Here is an 18,644-nt window from a genome sequence, read left to right as displayed (position 1 = left end):
GTCGGGAGGGCCTCTCGTGCTGGTGAGATGTAGCCCAGCGGCCGCAACACTGTCCTAGCAGGGGCTCTCCTGTCGTCTCTTCTCTCCTGCACATCGGCACTCGTGATCCCCCGGCTCGGGCTGGTCCTGCAGCCCAGTGAGAATGCTGGATGCAGCGTCCAGGCCTGTGGCTGTCAGGCCTGGCTGTGGGGAGATAGGGCTCCTGGAGCAGACCCGAGGTCCCTGCCGGGGTCAGGGCTCAGTGGGGTGGCAGAGCGCGTGCCAGCGCCTCACCAGCTCCTTGGGTTTGCTAAGCATCTCGTTCCAGTGCTCCAGCTCTTTGCCTCGGGTGTACATGTAGGGGCCCACCACCACCCGGCCCAACTCGGGGCTCCCTGCAGGGGGGCGGGGCGGGAGAACACTGTCATTCTCTGGAGCCCAGAAGCCACATGACCTCAGCCATCCCCAGTGCCTTCCCTCTCTCTCTCTCACTCTCCCCTCGAAGGAAGTAGCCAGCCCCCTCCCTCTTCAACAGCCTTCAAAGAGGTCTTGACTTTGATCTGGAGTGGTAGCTGGCAGGGGAAGGGAGCCCAGGTGGAGAGCCTGCCTTTCCGTTGGGGCACCCACTCTGCCCCCACCCTCCCGGTGGGCCCTCAAACCTGCCTCACATCAAAGAGCTGAGGGAGGAAGGGGCCCCTCCAGAAGGAAGCCGTCTTCCATCAGCCTACTTGTATATTCAGGGGGAGTATCCAACAATGATTTTCACCTACCAACTACCACAGTGGAGAAGGGGCTTAAGCTCTGGCCCATGAGACCAGCTGGCCCGACAGCTCTGCCTCAGTGACAGTGGACACTGGGGTGGGGGGCAGTATGGGAGAGCAGCCTGGGATAACTCCACCCTCTCATCCACACTGAACCTTACCCAGGACCCTCAAGCCTTGTACAGAAGGCGTGAGGCAACACAAGAGCCCATAAAGACCCACGGCACCTGGTCATTGGGCTGGTGGCACGTAGCTGTGCCATCTCCCAACCTCTCTGGTGATTTGCTCCAGGAGGCGGTAGCAGAGGCCATCCTTTAACCTCTTTCTAGGGTGCTATGGACAATCAAACCAGAGTAAAGCTGGGTGTGAATCGCAGCTCTCTCACTAGCAAGCTCCGTGTTCTTGGGCAATTATCTCAGTCTCTCTGAGCGCTAGTTTCCTTAGGCGGAGAACAGAAACCATACAGCTCCCTCCAAAGGGTCCGTGCTTCCTGAATGCACAGCAGCTCCTCCTTTGCCCATTGCCCCCACGGCCTGAGGTTAAGGGAGCAGCCTTACTGTCCCCTTCGGCCCTCTGCAGCACTGTCAGGCTGAGGGTCCCCGTGTCCAGCTCGGCAGGGTCGGCCTTGAAGCTGAAGGTCTCGCTGTACACAGGGTTGGCGGAGCCCAGCACAGCCGAAGTCTTCTTGCACTTGACAAACTTGTTGTGGTTCATCAGAGACACCTTGACAAGCACACCTGGGGGGCAGTGCAGACCGCGGGCTAGGAGGGGCGAGCAGGGGCCCAGCCTCCAGCCTGTGGGAGGTCCGGCTGGGAGGGCACATGCCCCGCCTGGGCGCCAGGACCCCATTACTCACAGCTGCTGCAGCCAAAGGGCGTTACAAGAGGAAACGGGGTTGATTACGGGGTTGATTAGTGTACTGCCTGCAGCCGAGGAAACGCTCGGCTCCCTTCCCCTTCTCTCCTCTCTGTCTCCTGCACGCACCCACGGCTGGGCTGGCCTTTGTTCCTGGAACCTGGCACCACACCCCCATCCCTCCCCACAGGGGGCAGGTCCTGCCTGCCGGGTGCTCAGGCCTCCTGGGGCCCCTAAACACCTTCTTCAGAGGCCAAGTTTTTTGGGGGGCGGCTTAGATGGGTTTTGGCTCCGCAGTGGAGGGTGGAATGCCAGCTCGCTTATAGTGAGCCAGAGGCAGAGACGCGTGGGGGCGGACACTGTGTGGCTGGGGGGGTTCACAGTGGGGCGAGACATGCGGGGTGCCCCCAGCTCCCAGGCTCCAGTTGAGTGACCAGCTCTGCACGCAGGGGTGCCCCCGCCACCCCCAGCTCCCGGGGCAGGGGGGCTCAGGGCCTCTTCCTGGAGGAACTGGAACCTTCGCAGAAGGGCAGGGGCGGAGTCAGGCAGCGCCGCAAGGAGCCAAGACACCGCTTTGCGAAAAGGGAGGGGCAAACTTGGTCTCAGGTGTCTTAGGGGTCTTGATGGAGGCCAAGGAGATGCAGCCCTGGGATTCACATAAGGAAGCAGCTTCTCACGCCACAGCCGTGCAGCGCGGGAGGGCGTGGCTCGGGAGGCAGTGATGCTCCTGGCAGCATATGCGAGCAGAAGCCGGACGGCGGGGGTGAGCGTCCTAAGCTCACGGGGTGGGCCCTGCCCCAGGGCGAAGGCTTACCGACAAAGCTCGTGTCACCCTGGAGGAGTCGGAGGCCCTTGGCTCACAGCACGATCACCGTGAGGCGGTTCAGGCAGTCGTCGTAGCTGAAGCAGAACTGGAGGTCGCCAAACTTGGAGGGAGGCTGGAGAGGCCGAGAGGAAAGCACCCCTGTCACCCTGGTAGGTACTGGAGGCCCCCATGCCCTCCTCCTTCCTCCCAGCAGGCAGGCCCTGGGTACTCCGTGACATAGCCACACTCCCTCCTGGAGGCCCACCCACCATTTTACAGATGGGGAAACTGAGGTCTGGGGAGTTGAAGGGGCACGCTGAAGATCACACAGTAGTAAGGACCAGAGCTGAGGATTCAAACCCAGGTCTGGGGTATTCCAAGGCCTATTCTGAGCCACCCGGACCCTCACTGGGGGTTGGGGGAAGGGTAGGTAGTTTCCTTGGCTGGTCCGTTTGGGGTGTCATCTTTCACAGCTGTCTGATCTGGATAGGAATCGAAACGTGGATTTTTCAGGATGCTCCAAGTAATCTGACCTCCAGGGCAAAAGAGGCTCAGGCACCCCTCCCTGCCCAGGCTCCACACACCCTCCTTGTCCCACGCAGCTCCGGCCCGGGCCCACCATGCTGAGTCACGCTTGTAGGGGTGGTGGGCAGTATAATGAGGGCTGACACTGGCCAGCAGGTGCTGGGCCACACCTGCTGGCTGTCCACGGTAGTCTGACACATGGTGGCATATGTCTGGTGACCCTGACCTTTACCTCCAGGCTCTCAGCCTCCAGGTCTCTCCAGATGATGAGCCGACAGTCGCCCGCCAGGGTCTCTGTCTTCAGGGGGAACAGCACCTGGCCCAGGAGCTGGTGCTTCCTCTGCCTGTCCACGTGGTACACCGAGAACCTCAGCACCCTCTGGGTGATACTCTTGCTGGGCACCTGAGGGAGATGAGGGCCCAGCTGGGCTCAGGTGTGGAGTCAGGGGATGGGATGGCGTGGTATGTTCTGGATACAGGATCCTTCCATGAGGGGTGTGTCAACCAGGGACCTGTGCACCCCAAACCCAGGCATCCTCAGGGGACCCTTTGCTGCCTTTGGGCCAGTATCCCGGGGAGGTGGCAGGGTGTGCCAGAGCCTTGCCACGCTGAGTGTGCTCCAAGGACCAGCAGCACACACCACCCCCTGGACCTCAGAAGTGCAGGACCTTAGGCTCCACCCAGACCCATGAAGCAGGATCTACATTTTACAGGGCATCCAATGATTTGCCTACACATAAAAGTGTAAGAGGCTCCCGCACTGGAGCCCAGGGAACCCGCCTGTCTCTGCTACCTGAGTTGGGCACCTGAACAGCCCTCTCCCTGAGACTCAGTCTCCTCACCTGTAAAACGGAATAATGTTTCTTACTCTCTGGGTTATAAAACCACGAATGGCAGATGGTTAATTAATAGTGATTTTCTTCTCTTCTTCTTCTCCTTCCCCTTCCCCCGTAAAGCACAGAGAGGCCAGGAGCAAGTCGGTGCAGGGACAGGGCAGGGAAGTGATGGGTGTAACCACGCAAGCGTGACGTGCGGCTGATCCAAGCCTCCCCACCTTGGATCTGGATGTCCTAAGAGGAGCGGGTTCACCTGTGAATTCTCACAGCCTCTGCACCAGCAGGACAGCCAGGGGCTGGGCCGCGTGCCACCCCTCTTCTCAGTGCTCAGCCCCGGAAGAAGGCAGGAATCACACTCTTCCCAGATGCAGACTGGCCTCTCCTTACCTTGCCAACCAGCCTGCTGCCCTGCTCTTAAAAAGGTTTGTCCGGGGCCTCTCGGCAGCTCTTGGTTGCTGGCTTCCCGTAAGGGCCCCAGTCACCTGCTGAGGCTCCCAGGCCGCCGTGAGCTTGGCTCAGTGCCCCGGCAGCCTCAGCACCTCCAGACCCTGAGCTCATCCGCCCACCATGCTGCCAAGGCACCACCTGTCGCAAGATGGCTCTCAGGTCCTGCTCTGGCTTCTGACGGGACGGGTGAGTTCCTGCCCCCACCCCAAGGGGCCTGGGGGGTCTCCCCCTCCGCCTTCCGTGGATAACCTTGCCAGAGAGCTCCTCGTGTTCCAGGGCTTTGGGGTGCCTCCTTGAGCTCCATGAGCCAGGGCCTGGCATTCAGTGGGTGTTCCAAGAATATGTTTCTGTTTCTCACCTCCAGGCAACCTGGACAGGAGGAGCCTAGCCCTCTGCCCCCTCATCCCTCAAGTCTCTCATCTTCCCCCACCATGCAAGTGTGAGGGCTCTTGTACACCCTGACCTGGCAGGAGGGGTAAAGCAGAGCCTGTGGCACAGGGGTCCTGGGGGCTGCAGAGCCGTGGTTAGCACAGAAGGCTGGGGCTCTCCTGCGCAATGTCTGTCCTTCCCAGGAGGGAGAGGGCCCCAGACCCTGCCCACTCCGGAGGCCATACCTGAAAGACGAAGTGCTCGTCGAACTGTGGGCCGGTTGTTCCGCATTTGGTCTTGGACTGGAGGAAGCGCCGCTCATCCGGTAGCAGATGGAGCTTCACCAGGGGGCTACAGGGCTCTGAGGGGGCTTGCAGCCGCTGTGCCTGGATCAGGCCCACCAGCAGTCGCTCGGCCTGCTGCTGGTATTCCACAGAGAACCACAGCCGCCCCAGGCAGCCCTCAGGGAAGTGGGTCTCACTTTTGTCCTCCGGGATCTTGTAGAGCTCTGGATTGATGGTCCCCACCACGCATGCGTCTCCTACAACACAGGGGCTGGGAGGACTGGCAGGCCAGGGGAAGGCAGGGGCATGGGGGACAGCAAGCTCTGGGCTCCACTGCCACACCTCTCCTGGCCCAGCCCTTCCTGGCTGAGCTTTGACCAGGCAGTTCACTGGCCTCTCCTGACCACGTTCGCCCCGCTCTCTTCTCCAGACTGAACACAGCCCCTCTCTCTAGTGCAGCTCCCCCAAGAGGCCTTCTCAGCACTAAGACATTCTACATCCAGGCCTGCTCCTCCCTGGGGCTCCTAGCAGAGGCCACAGTATTCATTCAACCCCCGCTCCTGTGACTGACCCCCACCCCCAGAGGTCAGGGCCTGCAGGGCGGGGCGCAGTTCCCAGCATCTGGCCTGGCCCCTTTCCGTGGTGTCCAGAGGGTGTCTCAGTAATATAGTGTTGTCCCTGTTCTTCCTCTTTAAATTAGAAGGGCCCAGCTGATTACTGGGTGGTTCCGGGGAGGCCTTCAGAGCACAGAGGCAGCAGAGAGCTGTGCGCCCAGCTTCCACCATGCCGCCTTCTGCATTGGCCAACCCATCATCCGGAAGCAGGACACAGCACAGGTTCTGCACCCAGGAACATCAGGGTTCCAATTCCAGATCTGTTGCTTACTGCCTCTGTGACCTTGGGCAAGGCACTGTTAACCTCCGGAGCCTCAGTTTTTTAATGTGTAAAATGGGGTGATAATCCCTCCCCCAGCCCCAGAGTTATGGTCTAACTCCAAAATGGCACATGAAGCCATATCTGGCCCAGGCTGGGGTGCGGCAGGCATTTGGTAAACGCAAGCACCTGGAAAAAGTGGTCACTGGGTAACTCTGGCATCCCCAGGGCCATCCAGGCTCTTTTCTGGAGCCAGGCCCATGAAGCCAGATGGGTCCGCCCTGGCCTGAGCAGACCATGACCCCTGGGCAGGCCCTGGTGGGCACACTCACCAAGATTGCTGCGGGTGGCATGAGGCAGGAGCTCCGGGGCTGGGCAGGGGTCCTGTGGGGCCTGGGCCCACTCTCTGCTGCTCAGGGGCACCCAGTCTTGGCTTTGGAAGGAAGGGGGCACTACGAATGGTACACCTGGTGGCCTGTCCAGAGGCACGGAGATGACACGTAGGTGGCTAGTGAACAGTGTGGCCTCAGAGCGCTCAGCCCAGAGGGGTTGAGTGCCAGGCACCGGAGGAGAAAAAGCCAGCCGGAGCCAGGAGGAGGCAAGAGCACCATTTTCTGGGCCCACACCAGGGCACACACACACACATCCAGAGGCAACACCTCTGTCTGCCCACAGCAGTGCTGACTTGGAGAAGGAGCACAGCTTCCGGAGTAGGCCTGCCTGGGTTTGAATGCCTCTTCTGCCACTTCCTAGTTGTGCTATCTGGACCCATTACTTACGTCCACTGAGCCTCACTCTCCTTAGCTGGAAAACAGGCTTCATAACACCTGCCTCACAGCTGTGGTGAGAACTGTGGGGTTTCTTTGTGATAGCTCCCGGCCTGCTTCCAGCACAGAGGAGGCCCTCCATAAACAGACCTTTCCTTCCCCATGCCGCTCCAGGGGAAACGCCACAGGGAGGGCCCGAAGCAAGAGCAGGAGCTCCCTTGGCCCCAAGGCCCCAATCCTGCCTCACCTGCTCACCTGGGTCCTGGCATCCGGTGGGCAGAGCTTGTGTCCCTGTGTGCTGGAGGCTGCCGTGGTCCCTGACAGCTCCTCATAGGCGAACGTGACGCGAAGCCTCTTCCAGAGACACCGGCTCACCACCATCAACAGCAGCGGTAGCAGCAGTCCCCCACGGATGCCCCCAATCACCAGGGCCACCTGCTCTGGGGGCAGACACCACCGGGATGTGAAGCCTGGGGAAAGCCACTCCCCTTCACACCACTGGCAGGCTGGGGACAGAACTTGAGCAGCAAGCCCACCCCCCTGGGTTAGACCCCAGGGATAACACAGAGGCAGGTTTAATGTATCTGCTGGGGAGGGCTGCTGCTGGCTGGGCTCTGCTGGGTCTCAAGGAGAAACCATTTCCCTTATGGTCCTAGTGCACTGGGCAGAGCTTTCTGGTTTCCCTTGGAAAGCAGCTGGCCCGGGACTTGGGATTCTGGGTGAAATGAACCATTTCCTTGTGCTCCTGCGTAGAAATTAACCCTTCTCTTATGAGAACCGCCATCTTCCCTGGACTCCTGTTCAGGCTTGAGGGTGAGCTGGGCACCCTGCACTTAAGGAAAGCAGGGGAAGGGATGACGCCCTGGGGGGCACTCACAGCCCTACCCTTTGGGTCCTGGAACCTGCTGAGAGGCTGGACTGTAGCTTGAATTCTGTAACTTTCTCTACTAAAAATCGCTCCCTCCACCGAGCCCTCTCTCACAGCAAGCCCACTTAGCGGAGTCGGTGGGAGGCGGTGGAGGGGATGTGGATGTAGATGGGAGCAGCGAGCGTGAGAAACCAAAACACAGGCACTCTGCTACCGGCACCTGCACCCCACACTTGCCCGGACCTGGGAGGCTTCAGTCTGAGCCGGCTGAGAGAGCTCGGACCCTCGATCCTGCGCTAAGCAAGGAAGGTCCCTCTTTCGGGTCACGTGCGGGCGCGGGGCTTCCCGGGCTCTGGGGTCAGGACCCGGTTGGGTGGTGAGAAGGAAAGACACCCACACCTCCTGACCCGCAGCTAGCTGCGATGAGCGGGCCTTACGCTCCATCCCCGCACCCCGCTAGGAGCGGGAGGCAAGGCAGGGCTGCGCCCCAGCAGAGGCCCGCGGGGTGAGGGAAAGTGCTGCAACGGGTGGTTGAGGGGCCGGGGCGCGGAGCGCGGCGCCGGGGTAGCGGGTGAGGAGGCGAGGGCACTTACCCTCCATGGGGCTGCTCTGGCCGGCCGTTGGGGCGCGGGCCCGGGGCTCGGTCGCGCCTCCCGCCGCCGCCGCTGCAGCCGGGCGGGTTTTTAAAGCGCCGAGCGGGGCCGTCGGACGGAAGCGGGGGACAGTACCTCTTCGCGCTCCGGTCAGCAAAGAACGGCGGGGGCAGGGACCCAGCTCCCGGAGGCCGCGGCTCCGCCCCTGCCCGGCCCTGGTCGTGGCCCTGGAACGGCGCGGTGCCGACCATGCGCTCCCGGAACCGAAGGGCTCCGCGCGGGGCGGAGCGCCCGGGGCTCCCCGCGGCTGAGGCGCGAGGGCCAGGTTTCCCGGGCGCAGAGCTAAAGCCTGCTCCGCCCGCGTCTGGTAGACGGCTCCGCACCTGGCTCTTCACCCCTGGCGGCCTTGGCACGCGCTGTGCCCGTCTAGGAATGCGCCTCCACCTTCCGCAGATCCTCTGCAGACTGAGGCCCAGCTCCGACCCCTGCTCCCGGGAGCTTTCGCGGATTTCAGGGCCGAGTCTCCGCGCCCTGTCCGGCCCCGGCGCTGCGGTCTGACCGCGGGGGAGCGCAGGGCAGCGTCCAGGTTTACAGGTTGGCCGGCTCAATAGACACAGCAATGAGGCGTTGGAGAGCGCAGATTCCGCAGCTCAGTTGGGTTAATAATAGTACTCCCTCTAGGGTTAACGTATCTAATGTATTCAGATAGGTGACTGGCTCAAGGTTGGGGGAGCGCGGCGCGTGCCAGCCTCTATTGTGATTATCTGACGGAGGGCGGTTTCGCCTAGGCCTCCTCCCTACTCTGCACCACAGTAACCTTTGTTTGTTTGTTTGTTTTTTGGCCCAGCCGTGAGGCTTTCGGGATCTTAGTTCCGTGACCAGGGATCCAACACGTGTCACCTGCAGTGGAAGCGAGGAGTCCTAACCACCCACTGTCACTATTTCTATAGTGATTACTGTCAGACTGCAGCGGCTACGCCAATGGAGGCTGGTGAACGCAACCTTGACGGAGAGGCTGGAGTAAAGGCCCTCCTGGTCCGCAGCCTGCTCTCACCCAGCGTGCAGCCCCGTAGAGGATGAGCACTCTCCCAGGGCCCGCAGGGCGTCCCTGCGGAGAGCTCTTGTGGGAGCGTCTTAGACTTCGAAGCATCTGTAAGTGGGGAAGGAAAGGAAGATATCTGTGGGCGGAGGGAGGGTCGGTCTTGTTGTTTCACGGTCTTGAACGTTGTGTCCAAAGACAGAGCCTGAGCCCGGACCTTGCTCCCAAGTGACACCTGTGCCTATCAAGGGAAGGAGGAGGCAGGGTAGACAAGGTGAAGAGCCCGCCAGTCCGTCAGTGTGCCTTAGGCCTCGCCCTGCCTGAGCCCTAAATGACCTGAGGTGGGATGGGTGGTGAACAGGGATCCCTCTCCCTTCAGGGGAAGGAGTTTATCTGGGAGCCTTTGGTCGCTAGAGTGCAGAGGAAATGTGGTCAGTCTTTTTCAGGATCTAGATGGGCGTGGGGTGGTGAGAAGATGGGGCCCCGAAAGTGTCCCGGAGGAGTGGGACCTCTCATTCCACTCCACCCCCTCACCCTGCTAGGTGGAGGCAGGGCATTTCCCCCACTGCCCTTTCCCCTCCCTCCGCGACCAGTCTTATTGGCTGGAGTGTCTGGAAGACCTGAGGCCCTGACCTCTGCTTTCACCAGGCTGGAGATGGGGGCGGTGTCTCAGGAAATGGGGCTTTAGTGGCCCCAGACCTCCCCGTCTTTCCCCTCAGGTCTGAACTGGATGTCTGTGTTAGTTTCCTGTTGCTGCTGTAACAAATAACCACAAATTTAGTGGTTAAAAAACACAAATATGGGTTTCCCTGGTGGCGCAGTGGTTGGGAGTCCGCCTGCCGATGCAGGGGACACGGGTTCGTGCCCCGGGTCCGGGAGGATCCCACATGCCGCCGAGCAGCTGGGCCCGTGAGCCATGGCTGCTGAGCCTGCGCGTCCGGAGCCTGTGCTCCGCAATGGGAGAGGCCACAGCAGTGAGAGGCCCGCGTACCGCAAAAAAAAAAAAAAAAAAAAAAAAAAGAAAAACACAAATATATTACCTTACAGTTCTGGAGGGCAGAAGACTAAAATGGGCCTGCAGGGCTGCTTCCCTTCTGGGGAAAATCCACTTCCTGACCTTTCCCAGCTTCTAGAAGCTGCCTTCATCTTCAAAGCCAACAGCAGCACTTTCTCATCTCTCCGACTTCCTGTCATCTACGTATCTACTTTTTCTGCCTTTCTTTCTTTTTTTCTTAAATTTTATTGGAGTATAGTTGATTTACAATGTTGTGTTAGTTTCAGGTGTACAACAAAGTGATTCAGTTACACATATATGTATATTAATTCTTTTTCAGATTCTTTTCCCATATTGGTTATTACAGAATATTAAGTAGAGTTCACTGTGCCATAGAGTAGGTCCTTGTTGGTTACCTATGTTATATATAATAGTGTGTGTATTTTAATCCCAAGCTCCTAATTCATCCCTCCCACCCACATTTGCCCTTTGTTAACCATAAGTTTGTTTTCAAAATCTGTGAGTCTGTTTCTATTTTGTAAATAAGTTTATTTATATCATTTTTTAAAAATTAGATTCCACATATGAGTGATATCATATTTGTCTTTCTCTGACGGGCTTACTTAGTATGATAATCTCTAGGTCTATACATGTTGCTGCAAATGGCATTATTTCGTTTGTTTTTATGGCTGAGTAATATTCCATTGTATATACATAGCACATCTTCTTTATCCATTCATCTGTCAATGGACATTTAGGTTCCTTCCATGTCTTGGCTATTGTAAATAGTGCTGCAATGAACATGGGGGTGCATGTATCTTTTCAAATTATGGTTTTCTCCAGATATATGCCCAGGAGTGAGATTGCTGGATCATATGGTAGTTCTATTTTTAGTTTTTTAAGGAACCTCCATACTATTCTCCATAGTAGCTGTACCAATTTACATTCCCACCAACAGTGTAAGAGGGTTCCCTTTTCTCCACACCCTCTCCAGCATTTATTGTTTGTAAACTTTTTGATGATGGCCATTCTGACTGCTGTAAGGTGGTACCTCATAGTTTTGATTTGCATTTCTCTAATAATTAGTGATGTTGAGCATTCTTTCATGTGCTTTTTGGCCATCTGTATGTCTTCTTTGGAGAAATGTCTATTTAGATCTTCTGCTCAATTTTTGATAGGGTTGTTTATTTATTTATTTTTTTGACATAGAGCTGCATGAGCTGTTTGTATATTTTGGAGATTAAACCCTCTTTGGTTAGTTTGTTTGCAAATATTTTCTCCCGTTCTGTGGGTTGTCTTTTTGTTTTGTTTATGGTGTCCTTTGCTGTGCAAAAGCTTTTGAGTTTAATTAAGTCCCATTTGTTTATTTTTGTTTTTATTTTCATTACTTTAGGAGGTGGATCGCAAAGATATTGCTGCAATTAATGTCAAAGGGTGTTCTGCCTGTGTTTTCCTCTAAGAGTTTTATAGTGTCCAGCCTTACATTTAAGTCCTTGATCCATGCTGAGTTTATTTTTGTGTACGGTGTTAGAGAATGTTCTAATTTCATTCTTTTACATGTACCCGTCCAGTTTTCCCAGCATCACTTATTGAAGAGGCTGTCTTTTCTCCATTGTATATTCTTGCCTCCTTTGTCACAGATTAATTGACCAAAGGTGCTGTCTCCCTCTTTCTTTTTTTTTTTTTTTTGGCCTCACTGCATGGCTTGCAGGATCTTAGTTCCCCGACCAGGGATCGAACCTGCACCCCCTGCAGTGGAAGCGTGGAGTCTTAACCGTTGGACCACCAGGGAAGTCCCCTTCTTTCTTATAAGAACCTTTGTGACTACATGGGGCCCATCCAGATAATCCAGGATAATCTCTCCATCTCAAGGTCCTTTTTTTTTTTTAAATTGGAGAATAGTTGTTTTACAATGTTGTTTTAGTTTCTACTGTACAGCGAAGTGGAGTTCCCTGTGCTATACAGCAGGTTCTCATTAGTTATCTATTTTATACATATTAGCGTATATATGTCAATCCCAACCCCCTTTTCCCCCGTTGGTGTCCATACATTTGTTCTCTATGTCTGTGTCTCTATTTTTGCCTTGCAAACAGGTTCATCTGTGCCATTTTTCTAGATTCCACGTATATGCGTTAATATGCGATATTTGTTTTTCTCTTTCTGACTTCACTCTGTATGACAGTCTCTAGGTCCATCCATGTCTCTACAAATGACCCACTTTCATTCCTTTTTATGACTGAGTAATATTCCATTGTATATATGTACCACATCTTCTTTATCCATTCGTCTGTTAATGGGCATTTAGGTTGCTTTCAGGACCTGGCCATTGTAAATAGTGCTGCAACGAACGTTGGGGTGCATGTGTCTTTTTGAATCATGGTTTTCTCTGGGTATATGCCCAGTAGTGGGATTGCTGGGTCATATGGTAATTAATTACCATATGGTTTTAAATTAATTAATTTATTTTTGGCTGCATTGGGTCATCATTGCTGCGTGTGGGCTTTCTTTAGTGGCGAGCGGGGGCTACCCTTCATTGCAGTGCGCAGGCTTCTCCTTGTGGTGGCTTCTCTTGTTGCGGAGCACGGTCTCTAGGTGCGCGGGCTTCAGTAGTTGTGATTCTCGGGCTCTAGAGCGCAGGCTCAGTAGTTGTGACACAAGGGCTTAGTTGCTGCGCAGCATGTGGGATCTTCCCGGACCAGGGCTTGAACCCACGTCGCCTGCATTGGCAGGTGGGTTCTTAACCACTGCGCCACCAGGGAAGCCCCCATCACTGTAGTTTTGATTTGCATTTCTCTAATAATTAGTGATGTTGCATCTCAAGATGCTTAACGTAATCATATTTACAAAGTCCCTTTTGCCTTACAAAGTAACCTATTCCCAGGTTCCAGGAACTAGGGAGTGGACACCTTTGGAGATTTGTTGTGCTGAGCAGTGTCTGGGCAGCCCTCTGGGAGAGATGGTTTATATTCTCCTTCCTCCTGCTGCCCGGAGCTCTCAGCTTGCTCCTAAGCTGGGACCAGGCAGCTAGCAAGGCCCGTGTGCCCCCAGATGGCAATCCTCCAGCCACCATGACCCCTCGTTACCACAGCATACCCCTCCCCCACTTGATTCGCGACTGTCCTGTCCGCCTGACCGCTCCTCCCTGATGGGCATGGCGCCCATTCATACCCAGCCACTTCCACAGTTGGGCCTGAGCTGCCCTGGGGCCCTTCTGGGTGTGGGGTGGGGAAGTGGGTACTCCTGGAAAAGGCAATGCCTGTGGCCAGTCGGGAAGTGCCAGGCCCAGAGCTGCCCATCCTCCCCCAGCCCTGCGCTGTGCCTTCCCAGGGCACCATCTTCCTCCCTGGCCTCCTTCCCTCACCACTCATAACCAAGCAGTCACCACCACTCGCACCCAAGCAGTCACCAAGTCCTGCCTCTTCCTCCTCCATCCATCTCCATCACCATCAAGAACTTGGCCCAGGTCTCCATCATGCCTCCCCTCATCATCTTTCTCTCTGTAGTTTAGATTCGATCCTATACCCCTGCCCCAGCTTATTTCTTCCAGGCTCCTCTCCCCATTCTCACCCACCGGGACACCCCATATCCCCCCGTCCCTCTGCAATGCTCAGGGCCCAGACTGGTGGAACTACTTCTGACAGCTCTGCCAATGCACCAGGTGCCTTTTCATTATGCTGCCCTCTCCCTGCCTGAGATATCCAGGGGCCCCCTCTCCTTCTTCACTGCTCATCCTTCAGGATGAGACTCTAGTATCTCCTCCTCCTCCAGGAAGCCCTTCATCACCCTTTCGTTGTCCTCACTGTACCTGCAGCTACCATGTTGCTTTATAGGAGTCTGTGTCTGTGACTGATACCCCAGCTCACTCTACCTGGCAGACCAGAACCTCCATGAAGGCAGAGGGCCATGTCTTATTTATCTCAGCGTTCCCAATATCCACCTCCCGGCCAAGGCTGTGCTGAATGGTGGATGAAGAGCTTGTGCCCTCAGGCTGAGCTGCTTCCTGGCTTCTGCCACCATTGTCCATGGATCACACATCTTGAGCTTACCCTCCTGGGGTCTGATAGGAGCTCCTTGACCTAGCCCTGGACACCAGCTGCTGGGGCTTGCACTTACTTTGCCAGCTCTGTCTGCAAGCCCCTTACATGTCCAGCCAGCCCACTGAGTTCTGAGTCTTTCTTCTTCCACGTGAAAATGAGAGCAGATGGCAGGAGGGAAATCCACCTTCCTTGTTGCTCCTTATGTTCTGGTTATCATGATGCAGGCTTTTTTTTAATTTAACATTTATTTATTTAGGCTGCTCCAGGTCTTAGGTTGTGGCATGTGGGATCTTTACTTGCGGCATGTGTACTTCTTAGTTGTGGCATGCATGCGGGATCTAGTTCCCTGGCCAGGGATCGAACCCAGGCCCCCTGCATTACCCACTGGACCACCAGGGAAGTCCCATGATGCAGGCTTGATGTACATGATCCCACTGAGCCCTGCCTTGTGTCAGCCTGTCCAGCAGGGACCACCTTTTCAGACGAGGAAACCAAATCAAAGAGGTTCCATGGCCCACCCAGTAAGTGGTGGAGCTGGACCTGACACCTGGCCCTCCTCATTCCTTCCTCCCCACTGACCTGCTGAAGGGCCCATGCAAGGCCCCTGGGCACCATTTCCTGTGGAGATGACCATGAACAAGGCCAACAGCCACAGGCACTGTGGTCAGTCTCCCTCTGTCCACTGTCCCGTGGAGGCTCTGAGACCAGGCTGGCCTGGAGCCAAGTCTGCAGAAAAGGATGGGCTCTGAGTCTGCCTGCAGCCCCGGCCCTGCTTCCTGTTTTAAGATCTTCCTCCTTACTGGGCCCCTGGGAGCTGGGAAATCTGGAAACAGCAGCAGGCAATGTTTCTGTTTTCCGTGGCCAAAAGGAAGTCATATTTCCACTGGAAAAAGCATTTCCAAGGAGGGTTGCAGGAAGCCCAAGTGTTTAAAAGCCTGCAAATGTCTGCAGGTGATTAATAATTCAGTGCAATGGATGATTCACGCAAAAGGCCACTTTCAATTAACCTTAAGAATCAGCCCTGTCTAAGGAAGTGTCATCTGTCATCATTTAGGAACAGAGAGGCCAGAGCAGGATAAAGGACACGCTGAGAAACGTGTGGAAGACTGTGTTTCTGACATTTATGTCAACTCCAGCCCAGTCACCCCAGGTCCCTCTTTGTGAGATGGAGAAGGGTTTCCCACACCAGCATCATCGCTTTTCTCTGGTTTTATTAGGGTGGCCTCAGCCACCCTAATAAATTTCCCATAACCTGAATTTCCCATAACCCCTTCTGCTGAGGAGCTTGGAGGGAGCCTCTGTCCTTGTCAGGTCAGAAGTCCCCTCCTTCTCCCCTACTCCACCACGCTGGCTCCAAATGTGTGCCATCCTATGGACGACATCCAGGGTCCCAGGGTGTAGCCCAGAGCCCACGGCTCACTCCTGCCTCCCAGGGATGTTCTCTGTTCCCCTGCCCAGTTCTCCCTGCTTCCTGTTCCCTGCTTGGCAGCCTTTTTCCTCTCCTGGCAATGGCGTCCTGCCTCTTCTTTTTCGGGAACTGCTCTGTCCTCTCCTTGTCCACGTAGTAGCTGATAGAAGCCGATCTCTTCCCTTTCCCCGCATCACCAGCTCGCTTCTTTTCTGGAGCTTTGCACATGACCCAGACCACAGGGATAGGTTCAGGGTGGGGTCATGACCTAATCAGAATCAATCCTGGAATTTTTGTGGGATCACTCCCTTTGTTGGTGGGAGTTGTTGAGCTGAAAGAGCTGAGTCTGGGGATGTCGGGAGCGCCCGTGTGGAGGCGTGTGTGTGAGACAAGAGCTCAGAGCAGCGTGGGAGGCCCGATGAAGCTGTCCTGCTCTTGGTCCTGCTGTGCCAGCAGTCATTTATCCTGGGTGGTGCAATAAATTACCTTTTTTTTTTTCTTAAGCCAGTATGAGTTGATTTCTGATATTTGCAACTAAGACTCTTAATTAATTGTTAGCCAAGGCAGGAAGTGAATGGGAGGTGGGGACAGCAAGCTCTGTGAGGCTCTTATTCCCATTTTACTCAGGTGGAAAGTGAGGGACACTGAGGAGATGAGGCTAGGGAGTGGCTGGCCAGGTTTGATTAGTTGTTCTAGCTCCGGGTTCCTTGACCACCAAGGCTGCCCCTCAGAGCAGAAGTCAGGGATCAATGCAAGGCTTGCCCTTTCTGAATTGTCACCTCTGACCAGGCAGCTGTCCCAAGGATTGTTGGCCACTCGAGTGTAGGGTCTTATCGACCAGGGCCATTTGTGACAAACAACAGTTAATTTACTACTTAGCCTTCAACACCCACCCCAACCCTTCCTCCAGCTTCTCCGATGCTCACAGTGGAACCCAGGTTTTGTTAGGGGCAGCAGTGTGCTTGGCCCCCAGGGATGCATCTGGAGGGTCTGAGCCATTCCTGACGCCCACATCTCCCTTTGCTACATTCTGACTTGGCCAGCCCTCTTTGCAGCTAGGGGTGGCCATAGGATTGTGTTTTAGCCAGTGAGATCCATGAAGACATCTTCCAGGGGGCTGCTGGGAAAAAAATTTTTTTCTTTTGATATTTCAAGTTGTTAAATTGACATTTTGGCTGAGATACTAAGAAGTTAGCAATCGAACTCCAAAGAGTGGGGGTAGACTATGATGTCGATTTTCAAAGGCGGCTGAGAACCAGCTAGATGACTGGCCCATAGTGGGAAAGAAAAGGCTGGGAGAGTGGAGGAGAGAGAGGACTTGGGAGATGCCTTTGGGGAAGGCTGGGCTGTGACGTGGGACCCTCGGCAAGCGGGGCAGGGGGGAAGCTACACCCTCCCCTCAAGCCCAGGGAGCTTCGGCTTCAACAGGACCGCTCTGAGAGCTTGCTTGGGAGGAAATGAACTGGTGGTTGATGCGCACAGGCAATCGTGGCTTCTGGCTTGAGATGGTGGAGAGAGAGCCAGAGGCCCGAGCAATCTGCTGCTGTGTTGGGAAGTAGCTGCCCTCCCTCTAATGAGGGTCAAAGAGCTGTGGATCTCGGGGACTAGATGTGCCACTTGTGGTGGGAATGCGGGTCTGAGTGACAGGGAATTACCACTGGGGCTCCTGGGGCTTGTCAGGATGCGGGCTGTGTGCATAATTCCCATGATCGGATGTGGGCCACGTGAACGGAAGAGCTGGGGTGATGGGGCTGCCGCAGAAGGAAGTAGGAGGGAAACTTTCTAGGGGCTGAGAAGTGAGCAATTGGCTTCTGATTTATTTGTTGGGGTCAAGGGAACCGCACCTCTGGAGCTGGAGGTTGGGGTAAAGAGGTGGGGGAGTAGGGGTGGGGAAGGGAGGATCTTTAAGAGACTTTTCAGAGTGCCCATGACAAAATTAAACCTCTTCCAGATCCAGAGAGCATAAGGCCATCGCATGAGACCATCAAGAAAGGACGTTCCCTACCTCTTCCTTTCCTCTCTCCTTATGCTCTGACCTCGGAAGGCTGCAGTAGGCAAGGTGAGAGAGTAGAAGATGCTGACCACAACACTGTCTCAGAGATCAGGGGGTTGCCTGAGGCTGGCCCTGGCTATGGGAGACGGGAAGACTTAACTCTAGCTCAGGTTTTCAGACGTATTACCTGGGCCGGGCTTTTCTGAAGACTGAATCTGTTGTTGAACCCGAGTTTGTGTGCCCAATGCACAGTGAGGCCAAACAAGCTGAGATGTTGGAGTTTGGAGCAGAGAAAGGTTTATTGCAAGGGCCAGGCAAGGAGAACTGGCTCAAAAAGCCTAAAGTCCTCGATGGGTTTCAGGAAAGAGTTTTAAAAGCAAATTTGGGGGAGGGCTGCAGGGTATGTGACTTTCTACTGACTTGCTGGTGGTGAGCTAACAGGGTGATGTTCCAGGAATCTCAATCATCAGATTTCTATCTAGTTCTGACCAGTCTGGGGTCCAAGTGCTTACGCTCAGCATGTAGTCACCATCCTCCACTTGGGTGGGAGCCTTAGTTCCTGTAGAAGAACTCAAAGGTTTGTATCAAATTGCTATTCATGTCCCCCACCCTCCCCAAGGAGGAACCAGGACCCTGCCCCAAGCTGCACTATTGTTTCTTTTTTTTTTATAGATTTTTTTTTTTTTTTTGATGTGGACCATTTCCAAAGTCTTTATTGAATTCGTTACAACATTGCCTCTGTTTTATGTTTCGGTTCCCTGGCCACAAGGCACGTGGGATCCTAAGTCCCCGACCAGGGATCGAACCTGCACCCCCTGCATTGGAAGGCGAAGTCTCAACCACTGGACCGCCAGGGAAGTCCCTGCACTATTGTTTCTTGACTGCAGGAATTTGTTTCTGCATTCCCTCATTTTCCTAATTAGTAACTGTTTGAATCTGCTCTTTGGAACTCAGGGAAGGTCTGAAGCCTTTTTCCTACAAGCAAGAAATGGGGGGTACTTCCCTGGTTCTCCAGTGGGTAAGACTCCACGCTCCCAATACAGGGGGCCCGGGTTCAATCCATGGTCCGGGAACTAGATCCCGTATGCATGCCGCAACTAAGCGTCCACATGCCGCAACTAAGAGTCCACATGCCATGCCACAACTAAAGATCCTACATGCTGCAACTAAGACCTCATGCAGCCAAAAAAACAAAAAAGAAAGAAAGAAAT

The 18,644-nt window shown here is 55.1% G+C and overlaps 1 protein-coding gene across 1 annotated transcript in view; it reads right to left on the bottom strand.

The window, feature by feature from the left end:
- Window positions 1–231: 231 nt before the first annotated feature.
- LOC136136034 (synaptotagmin-15-like) overlaps window positions 232–18,644 on the bottom strand; it is a 35,160-nt gene continuing 16,747 nt past the window's right edge. Inside the window, 10 exon segments of the mRNA XM_065893916.1 lie at window positions 232–374; window positions 1,298–1,477; window positions 2,410–2,533; window positions 3,158–3,328; window positions 4,823–5,118; window positions 6,067–6,209; window positions 6,749–6,941; window positions 7,603–7,721; window positions 7,963–8,516; window positions 9,017–9,112. Coding sequence (XP_065749988.1) covers window positions 232–374; window positions 1,298–1,477; window positions 2,410–2,533; window positions 3,158–3,328; window positions 4,823–5,118; window positions 6,067–6,209; window positions 6,749–6,941; window positions 7,603–7,721; window positions 7,963–8,516; window positions 9,017–9,112 — 2,019 coding nt within the window.

The sequence above is a fragment of the Phocoena phocoena genome, chromosome 16, assembly GCF_963924675.1.
Source record: "Phocoena phocoena chromosome 16, mPhoPho1.1, whole genome shotgun sequence".
Taxonomy (NCBI): Eukaryota; Metazoa; Chordata; class Mammalia; order Artiodactyla; family Phocoenidae; genus Phocoena; species Phocoena phocoena.
The sequence above is the reverse complement of the archived record's forward strand: the minus strand, read 5'-3'. Positions and strand labels throughout refer to the sequence as shown.